This window comes from Rutilus rutilus (assembly GCF_951802725.1).
Source record: "Rutilus rutilus genome assembly, chromosome: 3".
Classification (NCBI taxonomy): Eukaryota; Metazoa; Chordata; class Actinopteri; order Cypriniformes; family Leuciscidae; genus Rutilus; species Rutilus rutilus.
In genome coordinates, this window is record NC_140211.1 from 6919867 (window position 1) to 6946005 (window position 26139).

At 38.5% G+C, this 26139-nt stretch overlaps 1 protein-coding gene across 1 annotated transcript; it reads right to left on the bottom strand.

Moving 5' to 3' along the window:
* kcnj10a (potassium inwardly rectifying channel subfamily J member 10a) lies at window positions 1–26139 on the bottom strand. Its single transcript, XM_084404682.1, has 6 exons — window positions 25357–26139; window positions 16022–16381; window positions 15707–15918; window positions 13863–13994; window positions 13595–13772; window positions 1–2416 (listed from the first exon to the last, which is right to left on the bottom strand). Exons 2-6 carry the CDS (start codon window positions 16377–16379, stop codon window positions 2022–2024), a joined length of 1275 nt encoding a protein of 424 aa, XP_084260808.1. The 5' UTR covers window positions 16380–16381; window positions 25357–26139; the 3' UTR covers window positions 1–2021.

Sequence of the window (26139 nt, forward strand, 5' to 3'; positions counted from 1 at the left end):
TACTGTTATGTGTCAACAAGATTCAACAAGACATTTTCAATTTCAATTTAAAAAAAACTTGTAATACATTTTTTGTTTGTCTTGATGTAAGTAATCAACTCAGTAATTTTCATGGTGATATCTAAAGGTTAACATTTTTACCCTATTCACGTAAGAAAAAGAATAAATAGGCTTAATAAATAGGCTAAATATATTTATCCACTAAGCTGCAGCAGTCCTATATGCTCGTCTTCTCATTAACAGTGTTTTTCTCTTTCTGACATTTCCTACCTGTTGCGTTTACATTTTGAAATGAAATTGACTATTAAAAGGATTGCTTGTGTGCGCTGGTGTTCATTCCAGTCCATAAAATAGCTGAATGAATGAATGCTCGCGAGGGCCTGTAACGGTGTTAAATAGGCTAGGATATTTTAATCAATAACACACACAGCGTAGAGCAGAATGACAGTCAACTACTTTGATGCACTACTTTTGCATTTGTTCAACTGATTGACCACAGTACATTGAAAGTAAACATTACCGGAAATACTATTTCCGGTAGTACCATTAGTACTGTTTCCAAACGGAAGTGCGTCACGAAGCTCAGTGCAAGTGGTCCATTTACACGACAATAGCGTTTTGGGGGCCTGAAAACTTAAACTATTGAAAACGTGATACAATCCGCACGGTTTTGAAAATGATACCATTATCGTCTTCGTGTAAACTACAAAAATGCGAATTTGTGAAAACGGTGACTATGCACATGTGACGTCTATAGAAGTGTAGTGTTTCTTTACAAAGTGACATCGCCATCTACTGGCCTGGCAGCAGAATACAGCGTCTTTATTAATCGTTTTCTTCGATCTGTTTGAACGGGAAACGCTTTGACAACGTTGTCTTCTGTACGTGAAAAACGCTAATTATTTATCTTAAATTATGTCATGGAAACTATGTATAAACCTTAATTTAACTATTTAATAATCAATTAAAAAGGAATTTATGCCTGTATGATACTATGCTGGACCAGCGCGGTTTGGAAAGTGGATGGATGTATGATTCAGCTGCGGCGCCATCTTCTGGTCAGATGTGGCAATTGATTTGACGCGTGACTCTCACAGTGCATTATTAGTATTTTCTAGCCGTTGAGCGTACATCAGTTGTAAACTTGTTATTGCGGTGCATTATGGGATTGCATGAGTGCACTCAATAACGTCCACTATGGTTTCAGACACCCCTACAAATGGCCGCTCCCTCAAACAGTGTCCTAATTAAGGGTATAGGGGACTCCCTGATCAGTGCCCTGACTACTGAGGGGAGCTGATTGAGGGTTTTCTAACCCACCAGGCTAGAAAAACGTGTTTGGGACGCATGATGTGGCGCATGACCAAATGAAACATCTGGTGATTGCGGTAAAAAATTAATGCACTATTGCATTTGAAAATAACGTAGGCCTACAACCACCAACCCTAAACCTCACCAATAGTGTGAGAAAAAACAAACATGAGGTACAGGCGCATTTGCTGAATCTTCAGAAAATCCACACATATGGAGCTGATTAAGTGATGCAAACATCAAAATGTATTCGTTTACAAATCAAGTACTATGGTGACGATGTATTTAGGTCGTTACATAGTAACGTGCAAGGAACCGCGCAAAAATAAGTCTTTATAAACGGATAATCTGCCCCTGTAATCATAATTTATGTGAAAAGGAATCAAATTTGTGTCATTTGTGTTCTGTTCATAGAGAAAACGGTCATGCTGTGCACAGTTTTCTGCAGAAACAGCAAGAGTAGTATGCTAGTGTGCTCTTCCGAACATAGCCGCTCTCTTTCCCTTCTCTATTTCATGCTTGCATGCCAGTGTATTTCAGCGCTAGCCAACTCTGCTGGCACGCTACCTAGTAAAACAGGTAAGCTCAGTGGCATCTAAAAAAAAAAAAGAAAAAAAAAAGTTGGCTAACGCTGAATCAAACGAGTACTCAAGCAGTTTATCTCCATCAGATCCCTTTCTCAGTCATTCATCCAAGCCGTTTTTCTCTCTCTAGACGTTACTAATGCGGACGCTGTGCTGGTCTCGGACACGCCCCCTCTCCCGCCCCCTTTCCTCCCGGTAGCTCTCCTCCAATCGCATCTTCTCCGTGTCATGGTCTCCGCTGCCGCTGCCTTGGTGTTGCGGAGACTGTGTGCTGGGAGGCGGGGTTTGTTTAAAAACAGGCGGGGTCTTGGTCTTGGCAACCTTGTCAAAAAAGGCAAAATCTGCTACATACTTTCCGGATGGAGAGAGGGAGACGACGGGGGGGAACTCGTAGCCCCACAGGATCTCGTCGGGCAGGTAAGAGGTGCGCACCTGGCACGTGGCCGAGGTCGGCTCTACGGTAGCGCTCATGATCACGAGCAACTCAAAGTCAGCCATTTCCGGATCTGTCCACCCACCACCTTAGAAGGAAAGATACGTAGAGAATCAGACTTAATACAGTTCACTTCATCCCATGCTGTTATAAACCTGTATGGATGGCGAATGAAAACATGGTGCTGCTCTCAAATCAGAAACTTACTCTGTCATATTGAATAGTTTTAGGGTACAGGGTCGCTATTTCAAAAGGTTGAAATACAGAAACGCATTAAAAGTTTTCTGTTTTCAGTTAAAACAGTGTTGTGTAAGCGGCCCCAAAGTGAATAAATGAAGACGTCCGATGCAAAAGCCTCTAAAAGCCAAAAAATGAGATAATAATATTGAGTGAATGCTCTCCGCACATAGTATACGATCACCAAATACTTTCACTTCAGACTCGCTGAATCCCAGCCTCAGCCCATTCAGAAATGCCGGTACTTGGGTAGAAACCTATACCTTATACATAGGAGCCTGCTAAAAATGTTAATATTAAACGAAAACTTTAGACGGACTTAGACGGCTTTTGCATCTGAAGTCTTGAAATAATGATTTTTGCAATGGAAGTGAATCAATCAAAAACTAACTTTAGCTGGACAATAACTTTATTCTAGAGCGGCTGTAAAGCCAAACAATCTCTGTCACTTTAATCTCCTATTATCACTGTAAAGCTGCTTTGAAACTATCTATATTGTTAAAAGCGCTGTATAAATGAAGGTGACTTGACTAGTTTTTAGGGACTTTTTCGGAGCTTAACATCCCGGTTTCATTACATACATGTTCATTAAATGTATATTCTTAAAAGACAAATGTCAATGGGTTTAGAACAACATGGGAGTGAGTAAATGATGACAGAATTCATTTATTTCTGGGTGAATGATTCCTTTAAAATTAAGAAAGCCTTTCACAAAATTTTCTAAAGATGTGCAAAAAGCCCTTTACAATAAAAACCGACACCATGCACACACACTTTGCATCAAAACAGACAGCAGCAAGACAAGTAGATAGTTTAACACAATTCAGAAAAATGTCTTAAAAAAATGGTGTGCAAGGAAACTTATGGCTCATCCCAGCAGAAATACAAATGCCTTAAATCGTAAACATGCCATTCACCCACTGACACACACTCTCTCACACACACACACACACACACACACACACACCTGCATCAACATCCCACATTCAGAGCAAGAGACTGTCATCTGTGAAAACAGTCTCTCCTTTAACCCAGAGCCAGTTCTGCATTCTGGGAGCAAAAAACATGGGGTTTCATAATCCATAAACACAAGATCACTTCATCATGCTCACAAACATTTGGCAAAGTGTGTTTCTGGAATGCATACACATTCACACACAAATATATCCAATGCATAGACGTATTTGAACACTTAAGTCACACTTATACATGTCATTGCATTAGATATTGCATTATAAATTATTTTACAAAAAGAATCACAAAAACATTTCAGAGAAGTTTGTAAGATCTGTATTGTTTTAGTGTTATTGCTCAAACAACAGAAGGCAAATGGTGTGATATTTTCTAATGCAATGACATTCAGACGGTAAGCACATTAAGCATCCGAAACGGTTTAGGGCCAGTATACATAGACAGAAGAATTATATAACATAAATGCTCATAAATTCACAGCATACTGGCTAATTAATGATAATTCATTGACGTGTGGTTCACACTCTGATCGTGGCAGAGCTCAGTGGAAAGACCCTCAGGGGCCGTCAGTGTGTTTTCTAGCCGATCTGATGTGGCCTCTGACTGTGTCTTTAATGCGTTTGAGGAAAAGACACGCTTATATATGGGTCATTCCTTGCAGTGCCTTTTCATGTCCCCATCAAATATGATACTGAATTAAGGAAGAAAATCCTATTAGTTACTTTTCTTCTATTACAGTATCATAAATAAGTAAACATAGTAAATGACTAATGCACTAAAATACACTAATTTGACACGAAAAGCTGTTTATTTATTAAGATATATTTCAGTATATCAATATGGTCACTGCATGGACAATAGTAGGAGGAACATTTTTCAAAACATCTCCTTTTGCAAACCTGACACAGGTTTGGGACGACATGAGGGGGAGTGAATGATGACATGATATGTCATTTTGTTTGAATATTTCTTTATCAATTTCAGCAGGACAGCTCAACACACACTGCTCTCATTTGAGCTAGGGCTGCACGATATTGGAAAATATGGTATTGCGATATTTTGTTTTTCTGCAATATATATTGCGATATGGAAAAAATACAGGAATTTTCAACAGATTACTTGAATAGATCCTCAATAATTAATTGTAGAATTACTGGGGTGATTTTGTTGGGGAGTGAATCTGTACTGAAAATAAAAACATTTAAAAAATGTTAATTAAAATCATGTGAAAAATGAGCGTACTTTTAAAGGTGCATTGCGCAACTTTTCATGTTAAAAATACCCGTTTTCTAACCCATACATGCTTAAACAATTGCCTGATGGGCTGACTGAGCCCTTCTCTGATCACTGCGATTGCCTCTATAATCCTGTACAGTAAAATAAATAAGAGGGATTCGGGTCGGAATCTGAGACTGGGCGTGACGTCATGCGCGTTCACGGCACGCTCATATGTCTGGCAGGTTTGTGTATGCGCCGACGCCGCCATTCTCCGTAGAAAATGGATTCTAAGAGACCGGCTTGTAGTTCATTTCAAACACCAACGCAAACTCCACGTAAGATAAAAAAAGAGAACTTTTGTCTAGTGCAACCAAAAGGTCCAAATTGGAGTCAGACAGGCGTCGGGGTAAGACGAGAGTAAACATAGGGAAGGCTTTCAACAAATGGAGAGATCTCCGGTCTGCTCTAGGGCTCAAACGGGATCCTCAGTTGGCTTTTTTCTTGATAAAAAGGTAAGATATATCCCATTCTCTAATGTCTGATACGGCCAATAATGACAATAAATGACGATCCATAAAATGTGTAATGCTTTAGCGTAAGCTAGATAAATGTACAATCGGAATAGGTTTTACTAACTTACCATTGTCAGTGATCAGGTTCAGAATGATTGTGATATAAAATGCTGATATATAAGTTAGATACTTAGACACAAATTTTGAGCAAATTACTGCTTAATTACGATGTATTGCTATTGGAATATGCTACTTAGCTGATCAATAAAACAGGCTAAACCCCCGCAAATCTTCGGCGGATTAGCCTGTTTGGCTTTTATGGTAACGTCATAGTGCCACTTGATTGTTTATTACCTTGAGACATTTGGGTGTACTTTGTTGACCGACTGTGTATGGTATGGTATCATGATTACAATTTTGAGCTTTTACAAAGTTATAACTTATATTGTTCATGAACGTGTTTCCATAATAATAGTCATAAGTGGATACAGTAAACACATAACACAGTTCAACATGGAGATAGATGGGAATAAAAAACGAAGTTTTCTACTACCCCCATTTTTTCCCTCACACATAAGTGTGTTATTTACTCAATTGCCTTTCCTTTCACATATTTTAAATTACTTGCAGATTTAAAACTTTATTACCTCTGAAGACATTATGATTGTAAACAAAAGATTTGTGCGGCTGATGCTCCTTGGGTTATGACTATGACCAGCTCGAGCTCGTGCAAGCGTGCGTGTGCGTGTGGTCCGTGAGCGTGCACACCTCTGGTTGCAGTTTCGCTTGCCGCCAGAGGGGGCGTAGTTCTGCGAAAACTCAGACTCTCGCGCAATGCACCTTTAAGGTTGAACGATTTGAGAAAAACCTGGAAAAGTTATCAAACCTCTTTCAGTAACCATAAAGTGAAAAGATTGAAAAAAAACTTTCCACTTGAGTTTTCCCACATTCCCAATGTTTTTGACACATTCAATATAACTAATATTAATTCGATTTTTTTTTTAATTAAGCAAAATAAGAAATTCTACAATTGTACTATAAAGTAAAAAACAGTATTTAATAACACTAATAAGTAATTTTATTGCATAGTACAATATAGTACAATGGTAAAATAGAAATACTAATATTTATGTTTTACACTGATCTTTTATTCTGGTGGTTTGTCTGCAAATAAATGAATGCACACCCCGTCAGCTCATGATACATAGTGTTTTGATTCTCAGTAAATAAACCAAGGCTGTCTGAGACTCTGAAACTCTATTGTCCGGTTTCATAGACGAGGCTTAATCCCAATCGCAGACTAAAAGGCATGTGTGAGCTTCTTTAACTGAAACCAACTTGCACTGAAATATCTTAAAATATATCAGTGCCATTGTTTTTTTTTTTCTTTTCTTTTTTCTCAAGATTCACACCAGTAAAGGCACATTTAATTTTTTTTTACATTTTTACTAATACGGCCTAATCCTGGTTTAATCTAAACCCAGCCTTGTATTTTGTAAATTACATCCAAAGTAATTTGACTATTGCATTAAAGCAAATAGAAAATATTCATTTACTCACCATCATGACGTTCCAAACCTATAAGACTTTGGTTAATCTTCCAAACACATTCAGATATTTGTTAACGAAACCTGAGAGGTTTCTGTTTCACCACTGAAAGCGAAACTTAGAAGATCACTTTATACGATGAACACATCTAATTTAAGCTTTTATTTACATCTAAACAATGATGTAATACATAGAGATCATCATGTATGGTAAACACATTATAGTATCATCATTGAACCAATAACTAAATTATTGTGCGTGACGCACGAGAACCAATAAGGTTTGTTCTAGCATGTGATGAACACACAAGCCCAAGTGTTTATGTGAATACAATGAATCTGTTCATATCTCTATACAAGACTCGGATTAAACTGAATCATTAAGCTCGATTCGACACCTTTATGACTTTTTTGGATCTTCTAAATTTGGTTTACCTGAAAGAGACAGAAACCTTCAAGGTTTTATTAAAAAATATATCTTAACTTAACTTGTGTTTCGAAGATTAACCAAAATCGTATGGGTTTGGAATGACATAAGGGTGAGTAAATGATGCCAGGATTTCAATTTTTGGGTGAGGTTAGGTCATTTTCCAGCTATTGTTTCTATTTGTGCATCTCTAATTTGATACTACAAGTCCTAATCAACAGAAGGCATCTTTGCAGAACACAATCTTTGCATACACCTCAGCAGGGACTCAAACATGTTCATGTTCAGTGGTTCATATGGCTTTAGGCTCCAGCACGCAGAGGCCCGTGTCTCTCCTCCTCAGCCTCTTACACAAACACAATGCCACATTCAACAGACGGGCACACTGCATTTAGGTTTTCTCTTTTTTTTACTATAGATTCACACACACTGTGGGCACACATCCACACACGTACGTTTACACACAGCCACTCATGCATTTACAGATTTAGACTGTAACGCAGCGACACGCTTTCGCACACGTTTTTAAAACCAGTGCCAGTTCCTCTTTGAGCTCCATTCATGTGCAAATGCGCTTCCATGGGAGCATTGTGAGTAGCTATTTCTACTTCATATTAATGTTATGGTCGACATACAAAAACAGAGTCATTTCTAGTTTGACGAGATGACACGGGAAGTCATCAAGAGTTTCATTTGGATTAGGTAGCATTAGGCGTAAGTGGGGTCTATTAAGTATAACCCTATACCGTATAATCCGACTACAGTCAATTACACTAGGGCGATCTGGCTAGACTACAGACCCGATGAGAAACAAGCATTGAGAAAGACACTATAAACAAATACACAAGGAGATGCACGTACAGGAAAACCCATAGATGTGCGAGATGAGAGTCGTATTCAGTGCAAACGCGGGGACCGGAGGGTCTGATAGCTTGGGCCCTCGATGGGGTAAAGACTGGGACCGTAACTGGATCCACGACCTGCGTGTCAGCACCAGGAACTGGGCTGCTTTGTGCTTCTAATGAGACGCTCTGGCACGCTCTCATACACGCATTCCAGCCAAAGAGAGAGAATGTATAAAAGAAAGAGGGATGGGGGACTGATAAAGCTACGTCTGCAGAGACAGTGAATGGGGAGGGGGGGTAAAAGAGGGAAAATGAGATGGAGGGAGGAAGAAGAGAAATGAGAAATGCAGCTCAACTGCCAATAATAGAAACCCCTAGTTCCTGTAAACATGCCCCGCTAACCTAAGCCATTATTACATTTTCTACAACTAACACTAAAACTTTGTGTTTGCTGCAGAGAGAACGTGAAATCTGCTTCTGTCTTTTAACCTCCAATTATTCAATAAAAAAATTCCCACAAAGGATTTCTATAATTCCCAAATTCCAAAAACCCAGTCTTCCTGTTTGACCAGCTGACAAATGCCCAAAAATCCATTAATAACCATCGAAACAGACGAATAGGCAGCTTGGCCAGGCTGCTATAAGCTGTTACTTTCCTGCATGGTCCTGATTTTTACCCTCAAACCTGCAAAGACTAATTTAGTGTTCACTTAGTTAATGGCTAAAATAACTTCAAACATCTTGTTTTATAATGCGGGGAGATCTGTTGGTCACCAAAACACCTGAGATATTTAGTCTCATTATCACTGGATTTGAAGCTGCCTCAATACATAATTACAGTCGCATCAAAAAAACAAACTGTTTCTTGGCTGATCACTTCTGATGCTGGATGTTTCTGATTGCCAAAGTGCTATTACTATTGCTTAAACTTAAGCGATGTGCGATTTTGGCCACGATTTGGCTGTCTGAAACAAGTTTTGGAAATCCTAAAAGATTCATCTGATCCTAGGCTTAAATCTGAAGTCTTTGGTCGTTAGTTTGACATGTTCACCGACAGCCGATTAATGACCGTTGCGATCGAATTTTACCTCAGACGAAATTCTGGCAGTGTCAGAAGAAATGACTCATAGTCCTGCAGTGTGACTTCTCGTACGACGACCATCAAATTGTCTTCGTTTTTCAAGACAAGGCCTGACCCAAATTAACGTTAGAGTTTTTTTTGTAGCCACCAATTTAATCCCGCGTATAACGCGCAGCTCACGGTGAACGAACGCGCCATTGATTGATGATGTAAAACTCCGGACAAGTTTTCTTGCGCGTGTCTGTTTTTAACGCGTCTTGACCGTCGTACAGTCTGACATCAATGACAACTGAGATCTTACAATGCGACATGGCTTACAGCGAGGATCTGACTAGCATCAGTCGTAAAGGACTACAATAAATCATACAGTGTGAACCCGGCTTTAGTTGGAGTTAAGTCAAGCGCACACGATTTTGATCCTAGGGCCTAGGCCGAAATCTGAAGTCTTTAATCGCTTAATGTTCACCGACAGCCAATTAATGACCATTGCAAACAAATTTGAGCTCAGATGAAATTCTGCCAGGGTCAGGAGATTTGAGACACAGTCCTGCAGTGTGGCTTCTCCTACGACAACGTCAAATAAAAAACCAATAGTAGCACACAAACTGATGATGAATTTAGTGCAACAACAACAACAAACCACCACTCGCTCCACACATCAGCTTCGTTATTTTTCCTTTTCAAGAAAAGTCACCACCAAATTATACGCAAGAGATTGTTTGTGTTTGCTATTCATGTATTCATCATCGGATTGATGATGACTAAGACGAGTTTTCTTGCGTGCGTCCGTTTTTAATTAATCTTGACTGTCATACAGTCTGCCATTAAAGACAACTGAGATCTGACAATCAACAATCATAAAGGAATATTATAAATAAGTGGCTTTAGTGATTTGTTGGCGTGCCATCACTTTTCTAAGCAATCTTGACTTGTGATTGTCACCTGGCTGGCAATTAAACAGCCTAAAATTAAGTTCTACAAACTAACACTGATGTGAGACTCTTGTTGTGCTCTCCTGCAAATTCGTATTCATAGGTTGGGAAGTCGTAATTATGATGTCAGGCGCGTTCAAATCACTTTGGTCTGAACAAGATGGCGATGTGCCTTTTCTACAAAGTGATGAATAGGATTTATTTTAATCACATTTATAAAGGTACTGCAAACTGAATTGTTTTATTGTATAATACTATCATATTTTGTACATGCAACCTAGCTTTATTGTAAATTAATAAAGTTAACATCACCTTCATTGAGTCCACTATGTTTTCTCACTGACCATTTCCCACTCACAATTATGACATTGTGGTTCCTTTCATTTGTGTTCAACTTCTAAATATGATCTATCCGACATGACTTGAACGCACCATTACATTTTGACTTGGGCCAGCAAGTAGGGCTGCACAATATATCGAAATTATTGAATTATCGCAAATGTATATATCGCAATATCGCAACGGCTTGCAATAACTGGAGTCATGAACAAAAGACGAAGAGAAAATCACTCGCTGCTCTTGGCTGAATAACTTTTGTAGCTTTAATAATAATCAGTATATATTTAATTCATACAGTGAAAACTAAGCAGTGTTTTATTTTTACATTTGATTATTCTGTTTCTGTTGTTAAATAATCCTATAGGCCTTTCTTGAAACCCTGAACCCCTGTGGTTTACACTGATGTTAAAATAACACTTATTCTGCTACAGTAAAACACTGCTGTTCACTTTCAGAAGCTGTAGGGATGTTTTCTTGTCTCAAAAAGAATGTGAAACACGTATGTTGGTTCTATAATTTTTAATATATTTTAAAGATAATTTAAGTTTATTTTACACACTTTAAGCATTATCATATCGCATATCAAATATTGCATTATTTAATGAGTTATCGCATTTTTCTTCAATATCGTGCAGCCCTACCAGCAAGCAAAAACCCAGAACACCACTAACAATTCCCTAGAAACCACCTATCAACTGTATAGCAACACCCTAGAATCGTGGCAGCAAGTTTTGCACAGGCAAACACTAAATGGACAAATCTAGTTCACATTTACCCTCATGATTAATCAAGTAGAGGCAAAGTGGAAACATAAATTGAGCCAGCTACGCGCACTTGATTCAGGTGTGAAGTGTCAGTGGAAACAGGGCACCAGCGTGTGCTCAAAGTGCCAGAACTCCTCGATCTTTCTGCCTGCAGCGTGACCTCAGCACTGAAACAGAGCTTCTCTGATGTCTTTGACACCTCTCCCCACACTGCTGTTTCACGTTTCTCTCGTGCGGCTCTCTATCCTCAGAGAAACTCTGCTGGAGCCGAACCACGCTGTCCCTGTTCTCAGGTGTATCCTACTGACAGTTTTCATCTGCCACCATACCTAGTGCCACCTCTGCACTCCCGCACAATCACAAAGAAGCTCAAATTAGTCTAAGCTAAAACACATTCATGCATTTGACAGACGCTTTTATCGAACGAAATTTATATTGCATTCACAGAATACATTTGATCAGTTCATGCATACCCTAAAAAAATCGAACCCTGCTCTACTTTTTGGGCATCAGGAATCTCAAAGATGTTGGTGTAACCCCTCCAGTTCTACTCGCACTGCGACGAGCATTTCCGTCATGGGAGGCGTGTGCGCTAACAAGGACGCTAGTTTGTCACTAGAGCGCCTCTTGAGATCAAGGGAGTGAGGTTTAGCTGCACATCTCTTACTAGGTGACCTCCGCTACACTCACCCCCCTAAACCTCACTCCCATCCGGGTCACGGCACCAATGTAACCCCTCCAGTTCTACTCGCACTGCAACAAGGAGGATTCGAACCAACATTTCTGGCATGGGAGGCGTGTGCGCTAACAAGGACGCTAAAGGCCGCAGTCTCTAGCGTTTGTCACTAGAGCGCCTCTTGAGATCAGGGGAGTGAGGTTTACTCACAAAGCTCTTACTAGCTGACCTCCGCTACACTCACCCCCCTAAACCTCACTCCCATCCGGGTCACGGCACCAATGTAACCCCTCCGGTTCTACTCGCACCGTGACGAGGGATCATTTGAATCTGTGTTACTGGTAGGGCTGTCACGATTCTTCGATTAAAGTCAAGTACTCGATTTAAAAAAAATCCTTGATTGTAATTTACCTGTGTCGAGTAAGCGGCAGAAAAACGGAAGTGGCGTGTTCCACGGACTAAAATCCATGAACAGCATTATTAGACCACTTTATAAGGCTGCACAATGTATTAAAACCATTTTAAAAACATACTAAGGCATAGATAATGCCACTGAGTGCTTTAATCATTTACATGCGTGTAGGTTACGTGTGTCTCAGAGTGGCTCCGCGCACAGATGCTGCTCCACATGAACTGCTATCATTTACATGCATGGAACGAGTCTCAAACTCCATCTCTGCAAATGCTGTGAGTTTAGGTTGCTTATAATGTTCATCTGGGAACGCAATGTGCGCCATTTCATCAGATTTGTAAGGTGAATCATTTATAAACCTACGCCAACACGGGAGAATACATTTCTAAATATGCGAACTGTTCTTTGCGATTTCAAAATAAAAGTCTAAACCCTTTGCTCTGAGTTTGCGTGTTTTGATGTCCACATTTTCTTATTCAAGAAATTACAGTGGCTGTAGCATTTCTATTTAAAAGATTTTGCCAAATATTAATGATTAAGTTAACATTTGAATTAAATATTGTTTAGCCGAGAATTAACAAGTATTTGATCAACTGTAAAGTGTCACAACACCAGACCGTTGGCGCCCTCTGCAGGCATTTGTTATAATACATAATATACATTAGTTGATTGTCTATATTATGTATACTATATTTTCCATTTTAAAAGTGTTTTTCTATAAAACTATAATATGATTTTGATACTTTATTTGAAACAATTATTATTTCCTCATTGTAATTATTTATATATGTATTTTAAGTCATTTTAAAGGCTATTGTTTGCTTAGGTCTGTTTTTATTACCACAAAAAAATGTCCGATTACTCAATTAATCGACAAAATAATCGATCAATATACGTTAGTGACAGCCCTAGTTTCTGGCATCGGAGGCAGGTGCGCTAACAAGGACACTAAAGACCGCAGTCTCTTGCGTCTGTCACAAGGGCACCTCTTGAGGTCAGGGGAGTGAGGTTTACCTGCACATCTCTTACTAGCTGACCTCCGTTACATTGGCACCACCAACCCTTTGGTCGACACCTAAGGTTGCACCAGCTGAAATATTACCTCTTCTGTTCTGTCTTACACTTACACAGTTGGCAAATGCTTAAACCAAGACCTAGTTGAGCTAAAGATACCAGCTCAACTTCCATTAAAAAGTAAGGAATATGTTTTCGGATGGGACGTTCTAGACTTAGGTTTTCATACTGCAGTTTGGAATTCCAACATCATAACATTTTATTGCTCTAGTTCTTCAAGGCTTGCGTACCTTTGGCGGCCCAGGCCCGCATTGGGCTGTTGTCATCTATAATGTGGTAGAAAGTGAGGGGCAGAATGAGGAAGGGACTGTCGCTGGACGTGTCCACTTGAAAGGCTACATTCCTCTGGTCCAGACGTACCGTCTCACCCTCTTTAGTCACTGACGTCTGCAGGAGCTTACCTGTCACCTGCGAAATCAGAGATATGATGAGCTGCACGTATACGATGAATATGAGATTCACCATTCTTTCATCAGAATTTGACAGAGATGTGTTTACCTGGCAGCCCAGAAGGAGGCTCTTGCGCATGTTAGCGACACGGATCATGAGACAAGGTCGGCCCTCGTGATTGGCCACCACAGCATGCTGACTGAACTTCACCGTCTCGCCACGTTTTTTCGGCCGAGCTACCTATATATCACAGAATAAATGTAAAATTTTAATCAGATATTGTTCCAGATCTAGCCATTGATTTAGTTTCGGTTAATCGCAATAAAACCTAAAATCAGTGCAATTATCAGATTGCAAAGGCTGCAATTAAATTAAATACATATATGCAGTGTTTGTTTTAGAGTAAAGTACAGTAATAATAATTATAAAATTATTATTACTACTATTATATTTTCTTAAATATTTAATATTTACACACTTCAATTAAATTATTATTTCATATTTTTATATACAAATAATAATAATAATTATTATTATTATTATTAATATGATCATATTGATATATAAATCACAAAATCTTTGAACAAATTGTGCAGCTCTACAAACAAGAATAGCAAACCTACAGATTTTTTTTTAATCAAAATTTAGAAAATTAAAAGAAAATTAGCAACTCGATTTTTTTTCCAGTGTCAGGGCACTTAAAGGGATAGTAATTGTAATTTTACTGTTGTTCTGTAAAATAAAATTAAAATTAAAAATAAATTAAAAATGGTTACGTTAAAAGTTATTATTATTGTTATTATTATTATTATTAATTAGGTTTTTCTTCTTTTTTGTCTTTAGCTGATTAAAAAGCGATACGCAGTTAGTAGAACGAAAAAAAGTGCAGGGTCTAGAGACGCGTTTTTTAAAAGTTGAACTTCTTTTAACTCGAGCACCACATTTTCAGGCCTGTGATCAGCTAAAAACAAAAAAGAAAAAAACTAATAAATAATAATAATAACAATAATAATAATAATTTTTATTTTATTTTATTTTACAGAACGTACGGTAAAATTACAATACTAACATTATTTGTCTTAATTTCTTTGCTTTCAAACGTTAAACCACTGTCCTTTTATTTTGGCGGGAAACCGTAGGGAGATCTTAAGCTTCTCTTTGTTGACAACAACAGATTAATAAATGATTCTCATTACAAATTTGGGAAGATAGTTGGCACATGTTGAGTTCCAAATGCTAATTATAAGTGACTCAAACACACAGCGCTTGCAGAGTATTTACTGTGCATCAATCTGAAAATGAACACAGTGCTGTGCTTTACTCTGAAACACGCAGCGTGTCAGACTATATATTTATATAATTACATCACAACCATTGCGTTTTGATGACTGCACTAAAGCCATATCACATTCTCAAAACCATGCATTGTCTTAATTAATAAAAAAAGTTACCAGGCAACTGGCGAGTAACACAGTTTCAACTCAGATTTTTACTCGCATTTGGCGCTTTGAACCCAGACCAACATGCTAACAGTGTCCCGCAGATGGCGGCGCGAGCTCGAGCAGCGCTGTCGGGAGTAATCCGTGCATGAAATAAATGTATAAGAAAACGAAACATTTTGCAGTTTAACTGTATTAATTAAGTCCATTTCATGATTTCAATCATCATACAGTAACCAGCCAACCCCCAACACCCCCTTACTTTTATCTGATTTACGCAATTCTAGTCTTGTCATACTTTTAAGGTCGGAAAATACGAAAATCTGTATAAATGGGGAAAATTCACATCCCTGGTTTTTAGGAAGCTGTGTCATGCACCAGAGGCTGCAAAAGACGTGAGACGCGAGTGCAATGGTTAAAGACGTCCGTCTAGCGCATTTACATTAAAAAACATGACAATGTGACTAAAATGACAACTAAAATACTGTGCGTTTATCCAAATTTTAGTTGTACCTTAGCAAGGAAGGTTCCAGTGATGAAGATTTCCATCACCATAGTGATGACAAGCTGGACGATAAGCAGGATGATGGCAAGCGGACATTCCTCAGTGATGCAGCGAAAGCCGTAACCGATCGTAGTTTGCGATTCCAGGGAGAAAAGAAACGCTCCCGTCAGAGTTTGGACCTGCATCACACACGGCGTGTGATTGGATGGAGGGTCAAACTCTGGTGAGGAAGGACAAGACCCAGAAATAGCAACGATACAATATCATATCAATATTTATGTACATAAAATGTGATTTAAGGCACAGTTGAGGAGCATCCTCACCTAGCAAATCTCCATGCACTAATGCCACCAAGTACCACAGCACTCCAAAGACAAACCAGGTGCCAGCGAAGGTGGCGGAAAACAGGAAAAGCTTGTAGCGCCACTGCATGTCCAGAAAGGTCGTCCACAGGTCACGCAGGTAAAGCGCCCCTCGGCCGCTGACGTGTTCGATGCGAACATTGCTCCGCCCATCTTTAGATAGCACCCGTCGACGACGCCTCAACGCCGCGGGTCCGTTTCCCGGTGAAGCCCCGCCTCCTCCGCCCAGGAGTGGCTTTAGGACGTCTGTCTGAGTCTGGGAGTGGCAGACCTTCTGAGGGGAGGGGCTACGGGAGGAAGGGGGCGTGGCGGAGGTCATAGCTGGGGGGGGGAGACATGCTTTAAAGTGTGCGTGTTCACTGATCATGGTAAATGAAAAATCTCTATTTAGTTTATTTATAACTCAGAGTATAAAAGTATGCAAATGAACTCCTTTAAAATGTATATACACAGTAAAAATGTATATCATTTTAACTGTAAAAGACTGTAGAATGCAACAGTAACATATATGGAGAAAAACAGTAATAGATCTAATCTTACATTTCGTGTAAATATATACAAAAATATTTGGAAGTAAACAGAACAAATCAACTTATAATTTACAGTGACAAACCGCAAACTGATATTCCCACAATGGGAAGAGAGACATGCTTTAAAGTGTGCATGTTCGTTTATTTATAACTCTGAGTATAAAATTATCGAAGCAAAGTCCTCCTGTGGTGAAAATCCAGCTTTTAATGTTGTTTATATGTCTATATGGTGTTTTTAATATGCTTTAAGACAAACCATGTGTAAATTCATAAGTCGACACCATTGCTGAGTATTTTCTCCTTAAAACTGCAGTGAACCAAAGGCAGTCTCAAAAACACGCTTTGAAATCGCTGGTGTTTCTGACGTCACAAACTACCTTGTAACCAATCAGATCAACGTGTGATCGTCAACGAGTGGACCTCTGAGCTGAGTGAGTGAGTGGAGGCGGGGCTCATTTGCATATTCATAGAACCGCGTATACTAAATGAGCCAAGGGTGTCGAGTTACATTCAAGATATTTTAAGGCATGAGGATTTTTTTAAAGTTTAAATATGTCATTTTGCTGATCAAAGATGAGTTTTAAGGGATAAAATGATTGACTACAGGGGGACTTTAACTCCTTTAAAATATATAGCTAATATTGATTGATGGTGAAGTTGTTCAGTTCGGCATGAGTTTTACATTTTTACAATCTCTCGGTGAAGCAAACTATTCACCATATTAAACAGTTCACAGACACTTCATAGCACAGTAACTTCATTCATTACAAACATAGTGTACGTTTTTTACTCAGTCAACATGGCAGGTTTTCATACAAAAGACATTAAAAAATAATGTTTTGCAGAAAGAAAATATAACCATGTTTTGTATTGTGGCATTTTTTTCAAGACAATTAAGCATGTTTATCTTAATTGTCTTAGAATGTAGTCTGGTATTGCCATCTCATTATTTTCAATGATTTTCTTTAAAGCAAGAAAATGACATTAATTAAAATAGTTCATGTTTTATGTTTTAAAGGTATTTGCGGGGTCAAATGTAACCCAGACATCTCTTTGTTTGAGTGTTCACTGTCCAGGTTTTGCTGTTATAACAAGTGTATTACAGCATTACTATTGCGATCTTTCATTTCTTTTCATTTAATTGCCATTTACACTTTGCTAATAATTCCACTCATTTCTCTCACTTATCTGGGCAGCATTGGACGTTATCAGATGGGACTCATGCAAGCCACAGTAGGTTACAAAAAACTAGTCTCAAGTTACTCTGACATAAAAAGTTGTTCTTTTTAACGAATTAACGGATCCAACAGTTATCTTCCCTGTGAGAAACCTGTCACCTTATCGCCTTCTGTAAAAACTAGGTCGTCTCGTAGCATTATAGAAGAATGGCACATGGGAAGAGAGACGGCTCTATCTCTATCTGAGCTCTATCTGAAAGACGTGCATCGTCCAAGTAAAGAGAGACACATTAGGGACACATTAGCGAGTATCTAAAAAACGTATTCTCTAAGAGCTGAAATGAGGAAAGCTGCTTTCTCAGCGATCTTTATCATGGACACGTGAGCGCATCCTTCTCTCCCGAGGATTATGTGTGCCAGGCAGGGGTACAGGGCCGGGTTTGGGGGGCCAACCGACTGTGGTGGTCCGTTCCTCTTTCTTAACTCTACATTCAGACCCTCCAGCTGCCCAAGCGCATTAAATGCCCCTCATTCACACAGTGGAAGCAGCTGCCCTTTCTCATTTAAAGGCTGGTCGTCAACGCAGACCGACTCACATGCCGAGCTCGCTTGAAAAAAAGGCCGACTTATTCACCGTCCAAAAACACAAAACTGCAGGAAGGAATCAGAGACGGAAAGATATTATTCACTGCATTCCTCTGTTACACTGAGGATGACGTTTCCCAACCGTTCACCTTTGGAAACTTCAAGGTAGATGCTCCTTGGACAGCTTTTCCAACGGTTCCCTCGCTTCTTCTACGGCTTTAGCTCCAACGTTGTGTGTATGCAAGCCAAACATTGTCTATCTGGATGTTGTTAATCCCAAATTTTACTTCACAACACAATCATACACTAGTCAAGAACCAATAGCATAGGAGAAACTTTTCAAGCTCCATCACACAACTACTTTTGCTTTTCTCTAATAAATCTACGGTGGCCTCAAAAGTATTTGGAAAGTTGAGACAAAAATGAAAATGTTGTCATCATTTCCTCACCCTCAAGTTACAAACCTGTGTGAGTTTTCTTTCTTCTGCTCAACACAAAGGAAATGAAGAATGTTTATAATCAAACAATTGTTGGACCCCATTGACTTCCATGTTTTTTCCATTTTATTATTATTCAATGGTTCCCCACAACTGTATGGTTATAAAGATTCTTCAAAATATCTACTTATGTGTTCAAAAACTCATACAGGTTTGGAACGACATGAGGGTAAGTAAATTATGACAGAATTTACATTTGTGGGTAAACTATCTCTTTAAGCAATTCTTTGAAACAAGAATTCCCAAAGTTTTGACAAAACCTCTTTGACTTCTGTAAATACATGAGATTTTAGATTAATATTTAAATTATTTAACAACACATTTGCAAATCCACGGTTCTCTAATTCTCAAGTCAATTAATGGTCGGTTACATGACATGCACTGCAAAAAAAAAAAAAAAAAAAAGTTTCTGCCTTAAAAGTTTAAGTAGAATTAACTTGGATGTTTAAGTAATTTCAACTGAAATGACATTAAACTGACTTTAAAAATGAGTGTGTAAATTTAAAAACGCAATGTAAAAACACATGTTGTCATAACTTACTGATCATATACTTTTTAATGCATCATCTTTCATTTTGAAGCGTTTTTTATTTGAAAATTATTTATTTATATTAATTTTGACAACTGTGTGAACTGGTGGAGAACTAACTCCATACATCCACTGAAAAAAACACCAGCTGATTCAAACACACTGATATGAAAATGATGGAGAAAGGTGTTTCTCCTAAGAAAAGAGATGCCAGTCTTCTCTAGTGTTTCAGAAGATTCCTAGTCTGCAGTCAATTAAAACCTTAATATGAGTATATATACATGAGTATCTTAAAATCTCATTTTTGTATATAATATCACCCAGCGCTATATTATTTTGTATATAAAATAACCCATAAAGTATGTCTAACTTTACCTGCACGCATGTTACTTTACAGTAACCTCATGTAAAGCAATATGGCAAATCTCAACTGCTTGATTGCTTGTATCATTGCAAAAAAAAAATTGCCCAGCTGTAAAGTGCTAAATGCTACTGTAAGGTGTGAAACCCTAAGGCATCTTAAACATTAACATCATGTTTTTCTGTAAAGCTGCTTTGAAACAATGCGTGTTGTGGAGAGCACTTTATAGCCTAAATGTATTTGGCTCATTAAATTCTTACAGGATCAATGATCTGAGCAGCTATAAATTAATTTCTATTTATACTATTTAGCCCGCCTTGTTGGCAGAGGCTATTTACACTGACTCCGCCCACTGACGTCTGATTGGGCCAGACAAAATTACAACTGGATTGTGAGTGTATGGCTAAGGTGCGTGACAGAAAGTTTTGATGCAAATCGACCCGCGTTTGACTCGGTTTACTCGCTTTTCCCAACACATATCAGATTGAAAAGGCATTTATTTTCAATAAAAATGAAGAAAATATTTGAAAAGTGAAAAATAAAGTGTCTAACATGGGTTTAAAAATAAAGTGTTTATCAGTTGGGGTTAGGGTTAGGTCTAGGCAGGGCTTTATTATCCCAATAAGGCGGCATGATTTATTTAATAATAAATCCATTTGAATAAAATATAATAATTTACACTATGTTAGTATTCCATACCATTTAATGTGCAGCAATACTGAGGTGCAAATAGTATCTGCCACAATTTATAAGTGCATCTAACTATTTACACTTATTGCAAAGAAAATACTGCATTTTTTACATATTTTAAATATAATTTTAGTGTAAATAGAATCTATTGCTATTTTCACTATAGTGTAAATAGCCGCTGCCTTCATTTTATGGCTTTATACACTTATTGGATGTCAAACAATTGAATCATGTGCTTCATCTGTGAATTTTAGGACAAACTGCAAATACAAAGTTAATATTTAAACAAAAGCATAACTAAAAACTCCATCGAGTCTCCTGAAATACGGACAGCGGACGATATCTTAGTGAGGTTACACACAAGGACTGACTTTCCATTCATGCACTATGTTCAATCTCCCTCTCTTCTCGATCTCCCTCTCTTGTTTAAATGTCTAAGTGGTAGTTTAGTCTCTCTCAGCTTCTGCCTTCCGCACCAAATAAAATAAATAAATGAAATGAATGAGTACCAGGGCGATCTGATACGCTCTCCCCTCTCTGACCTCTCTCTCTCTCTCTGGACTCACACTGAGAGAATGAATAGGTATCTGTCTGGCTCTCTGTGCTCTGAATACTAACGGGACGAGGCGGTTCCTCGTCGAGACACGTGTTATGAGCAGAGTGTACACACAGCTGACCTCTGAACCCCGGCGAGTACGCGCCCACACGCGCGCACACAAGTACAGTACATACAGCAGACACTGAATGTGTGTTTCTCATGCTCTCAAAGACCTTTTGATCTAAAGGCATAAATAAATGCTTGTACATTTAGCCTACGCGTGAATATTTTACTATGAATATAAAGTGTCCAGAATGCATGCAAACTCCTTCAATACTACTTAGAGGGACCGGAGAATTCTGTCAGCATTTACATATTTCAATTTGTTATTTTATGACTTTATTGATGTCCCACAATGTGCAAAACAGTCCTAAAGAATGAGGAGGCGTGTCCAGACTCATATTATACTCAAATACGCACTGATGTGTGCTGACATGAGAGCGTCAAAAACCACACTTAAATAAGCCATGATAGTTTCACTGCGCAGTTTACAAACTGTCTTTGACTTTTTTTGTCACTCTTCCTCTCCTCCCTCAATCTCTTTCTTTCTCACTCCCTGTCCTGTATACACAAGAATCCTTTTGTTCGGAGAAGAGATGAAAGAGACAAAAGCCACCATTGAAAAATATAACACTGTGTTTGTGTGTGTGTGTGTGTGTGTGTGTGTGTGTGTGAGAGAGAGAGAAAGAGAGAGAGAGAGAGTGTAAGACTGGAGAAACTGGAAGAGAGGGCAACTCTCTGAGAGAACAAAGGAAATTACCATTTGAACTCACTCTTGTGAAGGTAGCATCACCATTCGAGACGCAGGTCTCACCTCAGAATCATCCTAATCTACATCTCTTTCCCTCTTCCCCCATTCCTTCTCTCTCATGCTGAGATCACCAAAATTCACCCAAGAATCTATATGGTTTAATGTGAATAATTATCATACAGTATTACACATGTTTGGTATCATTTGAAATGTCTCAGTGCGACTGGTACAAAGGTTTCATTCCCACAGAAGTAAACCAAAAGGTAATAAAGTTTTTAAGAGTTTAGAGATAACTCGCACACAGAGGAGGGTGGGTCTTCCAGGCGAATGGCATCCTGCTCTCAAAGGTGTAAACTCAATGTAAATTCACATTGTTAGCAAATGTTTCCATGTAAATCAACCTCTGTCCCCAGTAAGTCTGGGACGGTGATTAATGCAAATTCACACTGTGAACTCATGTTTACATCGCTTGTGGCATTTTGTAGCTCAAATACGCTCTATGCATGAACGCTGCTGACGTATTTCCGGTAGAATCTCAGCCAGCGTCTTTACTTCCGCATAGCGCGTTCTATAGCGAAGTGTACTAGCGGCAAAACTTTCATAAAATTAATTTTCTCAGAAACGGAGACAACGATTTTAGAAACCGATTCGCTAGTCGGATTTCGCATGATATGAGAGAATACTCGCCCTCAAAGTTGTTGATGTAGCTGGAAATATATAATTTAAAGCCCTTCTCTTTCTTACTCTTAGGTGTGACAGCTAAATGCCTCACAATATTGTAAACATCATTCACGTTAACAGATGGAAGTTCTTGTAAACAGCGAGTGTAATTTGCCATTATCTCCACCGAATGCAAAAACGGCTTCCGACGCAGCACCGGATGTAACTGGGCGGGCTGAGACAAAACGCGGAAGCGATCGTGCATTAGCCCGTGATGTATTTTCTGATGTCAGGCTCACAGAGCATTTGATGTTTTGTATTTATTATCTTTGAACTGATTATGAAATTGGCATGATTCATTTACCTGTTCATAATAAATTTGTAAACATGAAAACATCTGATTTTATTCCGACTGACTCTGAACTTGTTTTCCCAAATAGATTGAACGGATTCGTATGTTCCCGCAAGTTTTGCGTCAGATTAGTGACGACTAATATTTGGCACTAATTGAAGTGTACTTGGTTTACAAAGACAAGAAGTGAATTTCATTTTAGGGCAGCAAATGCTGCTTGACCAATCTAAATCTGGGTGTGTCTTACCTCTGTTTTAATTTAACTAAGTGTACGTGGGAAACCACGGCATGGCCAATCCAAAGCTATTATAAGAGAAGTAAAGTTGGTCAGCTTATATCTGTAATAGTGGCCATACCTCTACTGAAGTAAACATTAAGTTAAATTCAAGTGCAATTCCATGGGGGCTACACCACAGTATCTTTGATTGTGTAAGCGTAAATGTGACCCATCTCAGGTATACAGCAATTACCTCTGTTTGGTGATCAAAACTGATGAGCTTGTGAACGTGAGATCTGCGTTAAACAGAAGACGTGAGGACCACTGAGCGACAGTTTCCTAATCTGGACTGGGTAAAACATACTTAAAGAGTTAAAAAGAATAATCAAACATTCGCTCACTTTTAATGATGCTCAGATATCATTAAAACCTTTTTCATTTATGGAGTCAGATGAAATAACGATGTAATATATATGAGAAAATGTATTTCATTTAATCTTGTTGTGTTGCGTAAAAGGAAAGACAGTAACGCGCAGAAACCTTCCCCGTATTATTGGACCTTTAGTCGGGCTTACAAGAGAGAGAGAGAGAGAGAGAGAGAGAGAGAAAGGAAAGAATGACATTGAGAGATGGACAGACCGAAAAACAGACCGATATTAAAGTCTCTCATCAGTATTCTGTGGCTGTGCAAACTTTTACTTTCCTCTATTCACCAGATCCAATCCAGCTCTCACAGTCACAGTTAAATGTGCTTGGCGTCTTTGATCCAGTGCAAAGTGTTCTGGAAATCACTCTGCCAACAAATCGAGACACTTAACAGATCAACATTTCCTTGACCATTTCCTTGATCCATTATCTCTATGAACTAATCTATTGCACATTATATCTATGCAAGCAGTCTGGTCTATTTATTTCATTAATAGATTGGTTTAAATCTCCAAAATAACCAGGTTGAAATGAATGAGGGGGGGGGGGGGGGGGGGGGGGGGGGGACAGTCCAAAGAGGAAATCCAAAAACTTTGCCAGTTGTAATGTTTGCCAGAAAGAGCCATGGGGAGCGTATCAGATCAGTTGAAAGAAAAAAAAAAAGAAAAAAGAAAAGACCCACGCAATGTTGTGTTTCAGTCAAAGCCTATGAAATGATTTGATAGTGGCAGATATGCCTCCTCTTTTATATCTCTGCATCAGTAAATGTTATTTCTCTGCAGCTCATGAAACAGAAGCAGCGTTATTTAATTGAGTGAACTGTAACTGAATTTAAAAGCTTTAAACACTGAAAGTTCTAGTTATAAATCAATCTACTTTAAAAAAAAAAAACAGGTTGCACATTATTTGGGAACACTTTATTTGTCCTTGTTACATGTACTTACCATCGTAATAACAGTAAATTATGCATAATTACATGCAACTAACCCTCAACCAAATCCTAATCCTACCCTAACCCTATTAGTAAGTGCATGTTGTTAATTAATATTACTCAGTAATTAAATATATAATTGCACTGTAACAATGACACCATAAAATGAAGTGTAACCCATTATTTTACAGTATGTGCACTTACAGTGTACTTCCCTAAGAAAGTACTGGTAATATAAGATAACTACATGGGTTAAGGTTAGGTTTAGGGGAAGTTCAGGGTTAGTTCCTAGTTATTACACAGTTATTGTAATTACTGTAATACGTACATCGTGGGAAACAGCAGGACTGTAAAATAAAGTGCTACCAAAAAGCATGATATTTAAATGTCTAAAGTGTTGTTTCATTTCAGACAAATGCATTCGACAAGACCAAAACCAATACCAGGCAAAAAAAAAAAAGAGCATTTGCAAATTTCAATTTCACAGTCAAATTTTTCATTAAGTTAGGGAATCCATTGTTTTTAGGGTAAATATATTTTGCATTAAAATATGAATACAAACTCAAATATAACTAAAGTAATCGAATATTGACTAACATAAAGAGAAAATGCCTAATTTTAGCTAATTAAATGACAAATTAAACATGTAACAGGACATTTGAATAACCAGTCAGCAGGCTAAACAACTCAATATTCAACACATTATATTATCTGTACATTGTCACCCTGATTCTTATTATCAATGATATATGCTTTTACATGAACAATCATGATGCATCTTGTTGACATGCACCTGTTTCAACGGTCTCATATTGAGTTATCTACCTTGCAAGGATTTTCTTCAATCTCTTTACTTATTTGAGGATGAGAAATGTTGTTGGATTCAAAACTGCACATTTTTCACATAAACGGCATGCTTATGGCTTCATAAAGATGAACACAATCTCAGCACACAACCGCTAGGCCTCACAAGGTTTACTTCAGCACTTACCTTTAACTGAGGACTTGAACGCAGAGCTCTATTTGTGATTTGCAACAGTTTACTGCTGTTTTCCGATATCAGGACACATCAGAGGAGAATTTGAGGCGAAAGTTGAGAAGGCGTTCAGAATGAAGATAAGCGCGTGCCTGACAACTTTGTCAACATCATCATCATCATCCGCGCCAGGAGAGTGACAAGCTGCGGAGGTCTCATAATTCTACATGTTAATATTCAATAAACAAACTGGAAACTATTAACACTATTTTTAAAAATGCACTACCTAAACTGTCATGCAATCGGTCAAGCTAAAAAAAATTATATATAATCGGTTCGACCCCAGTAATAAGTGTCAGTCGGTCCTCGTCCCGGTCGAATGTTACCGATTTATTATGTAATGTCCTCCTCTCTCTCTCTCTCTCTCTCTCTCTCTCTCTCTCTCTCTCTCTCTCTCTCTCTCAATCCTCCTCTCTATCTTTCTATCTCTTGTCTTGTCTTAAGTGGAACTGCTCAAAAAGTTTTGTTAGCAGCTCTATCTGAAAACTTTCGCCTCTCGTCTCAGTCCTGCCTTTCATAGTTGATGAAAATACGTACTTTCAGCGCCTCAGCACTATTTAATTCATTAATTCAGTGGCCCTCCGCTCCTCCTCCTCCGACTGTAAATAGAGCCCTTGTTGAGCTCCTCCGCTCTTCAAGCCTTTGTCAACTTTTCTGCTTGATTTAAATATGTCGAAATGAACAAACTGTATGTTGCTATTGTTCGGACGACACGTTCATTATTTATACATGCGACCT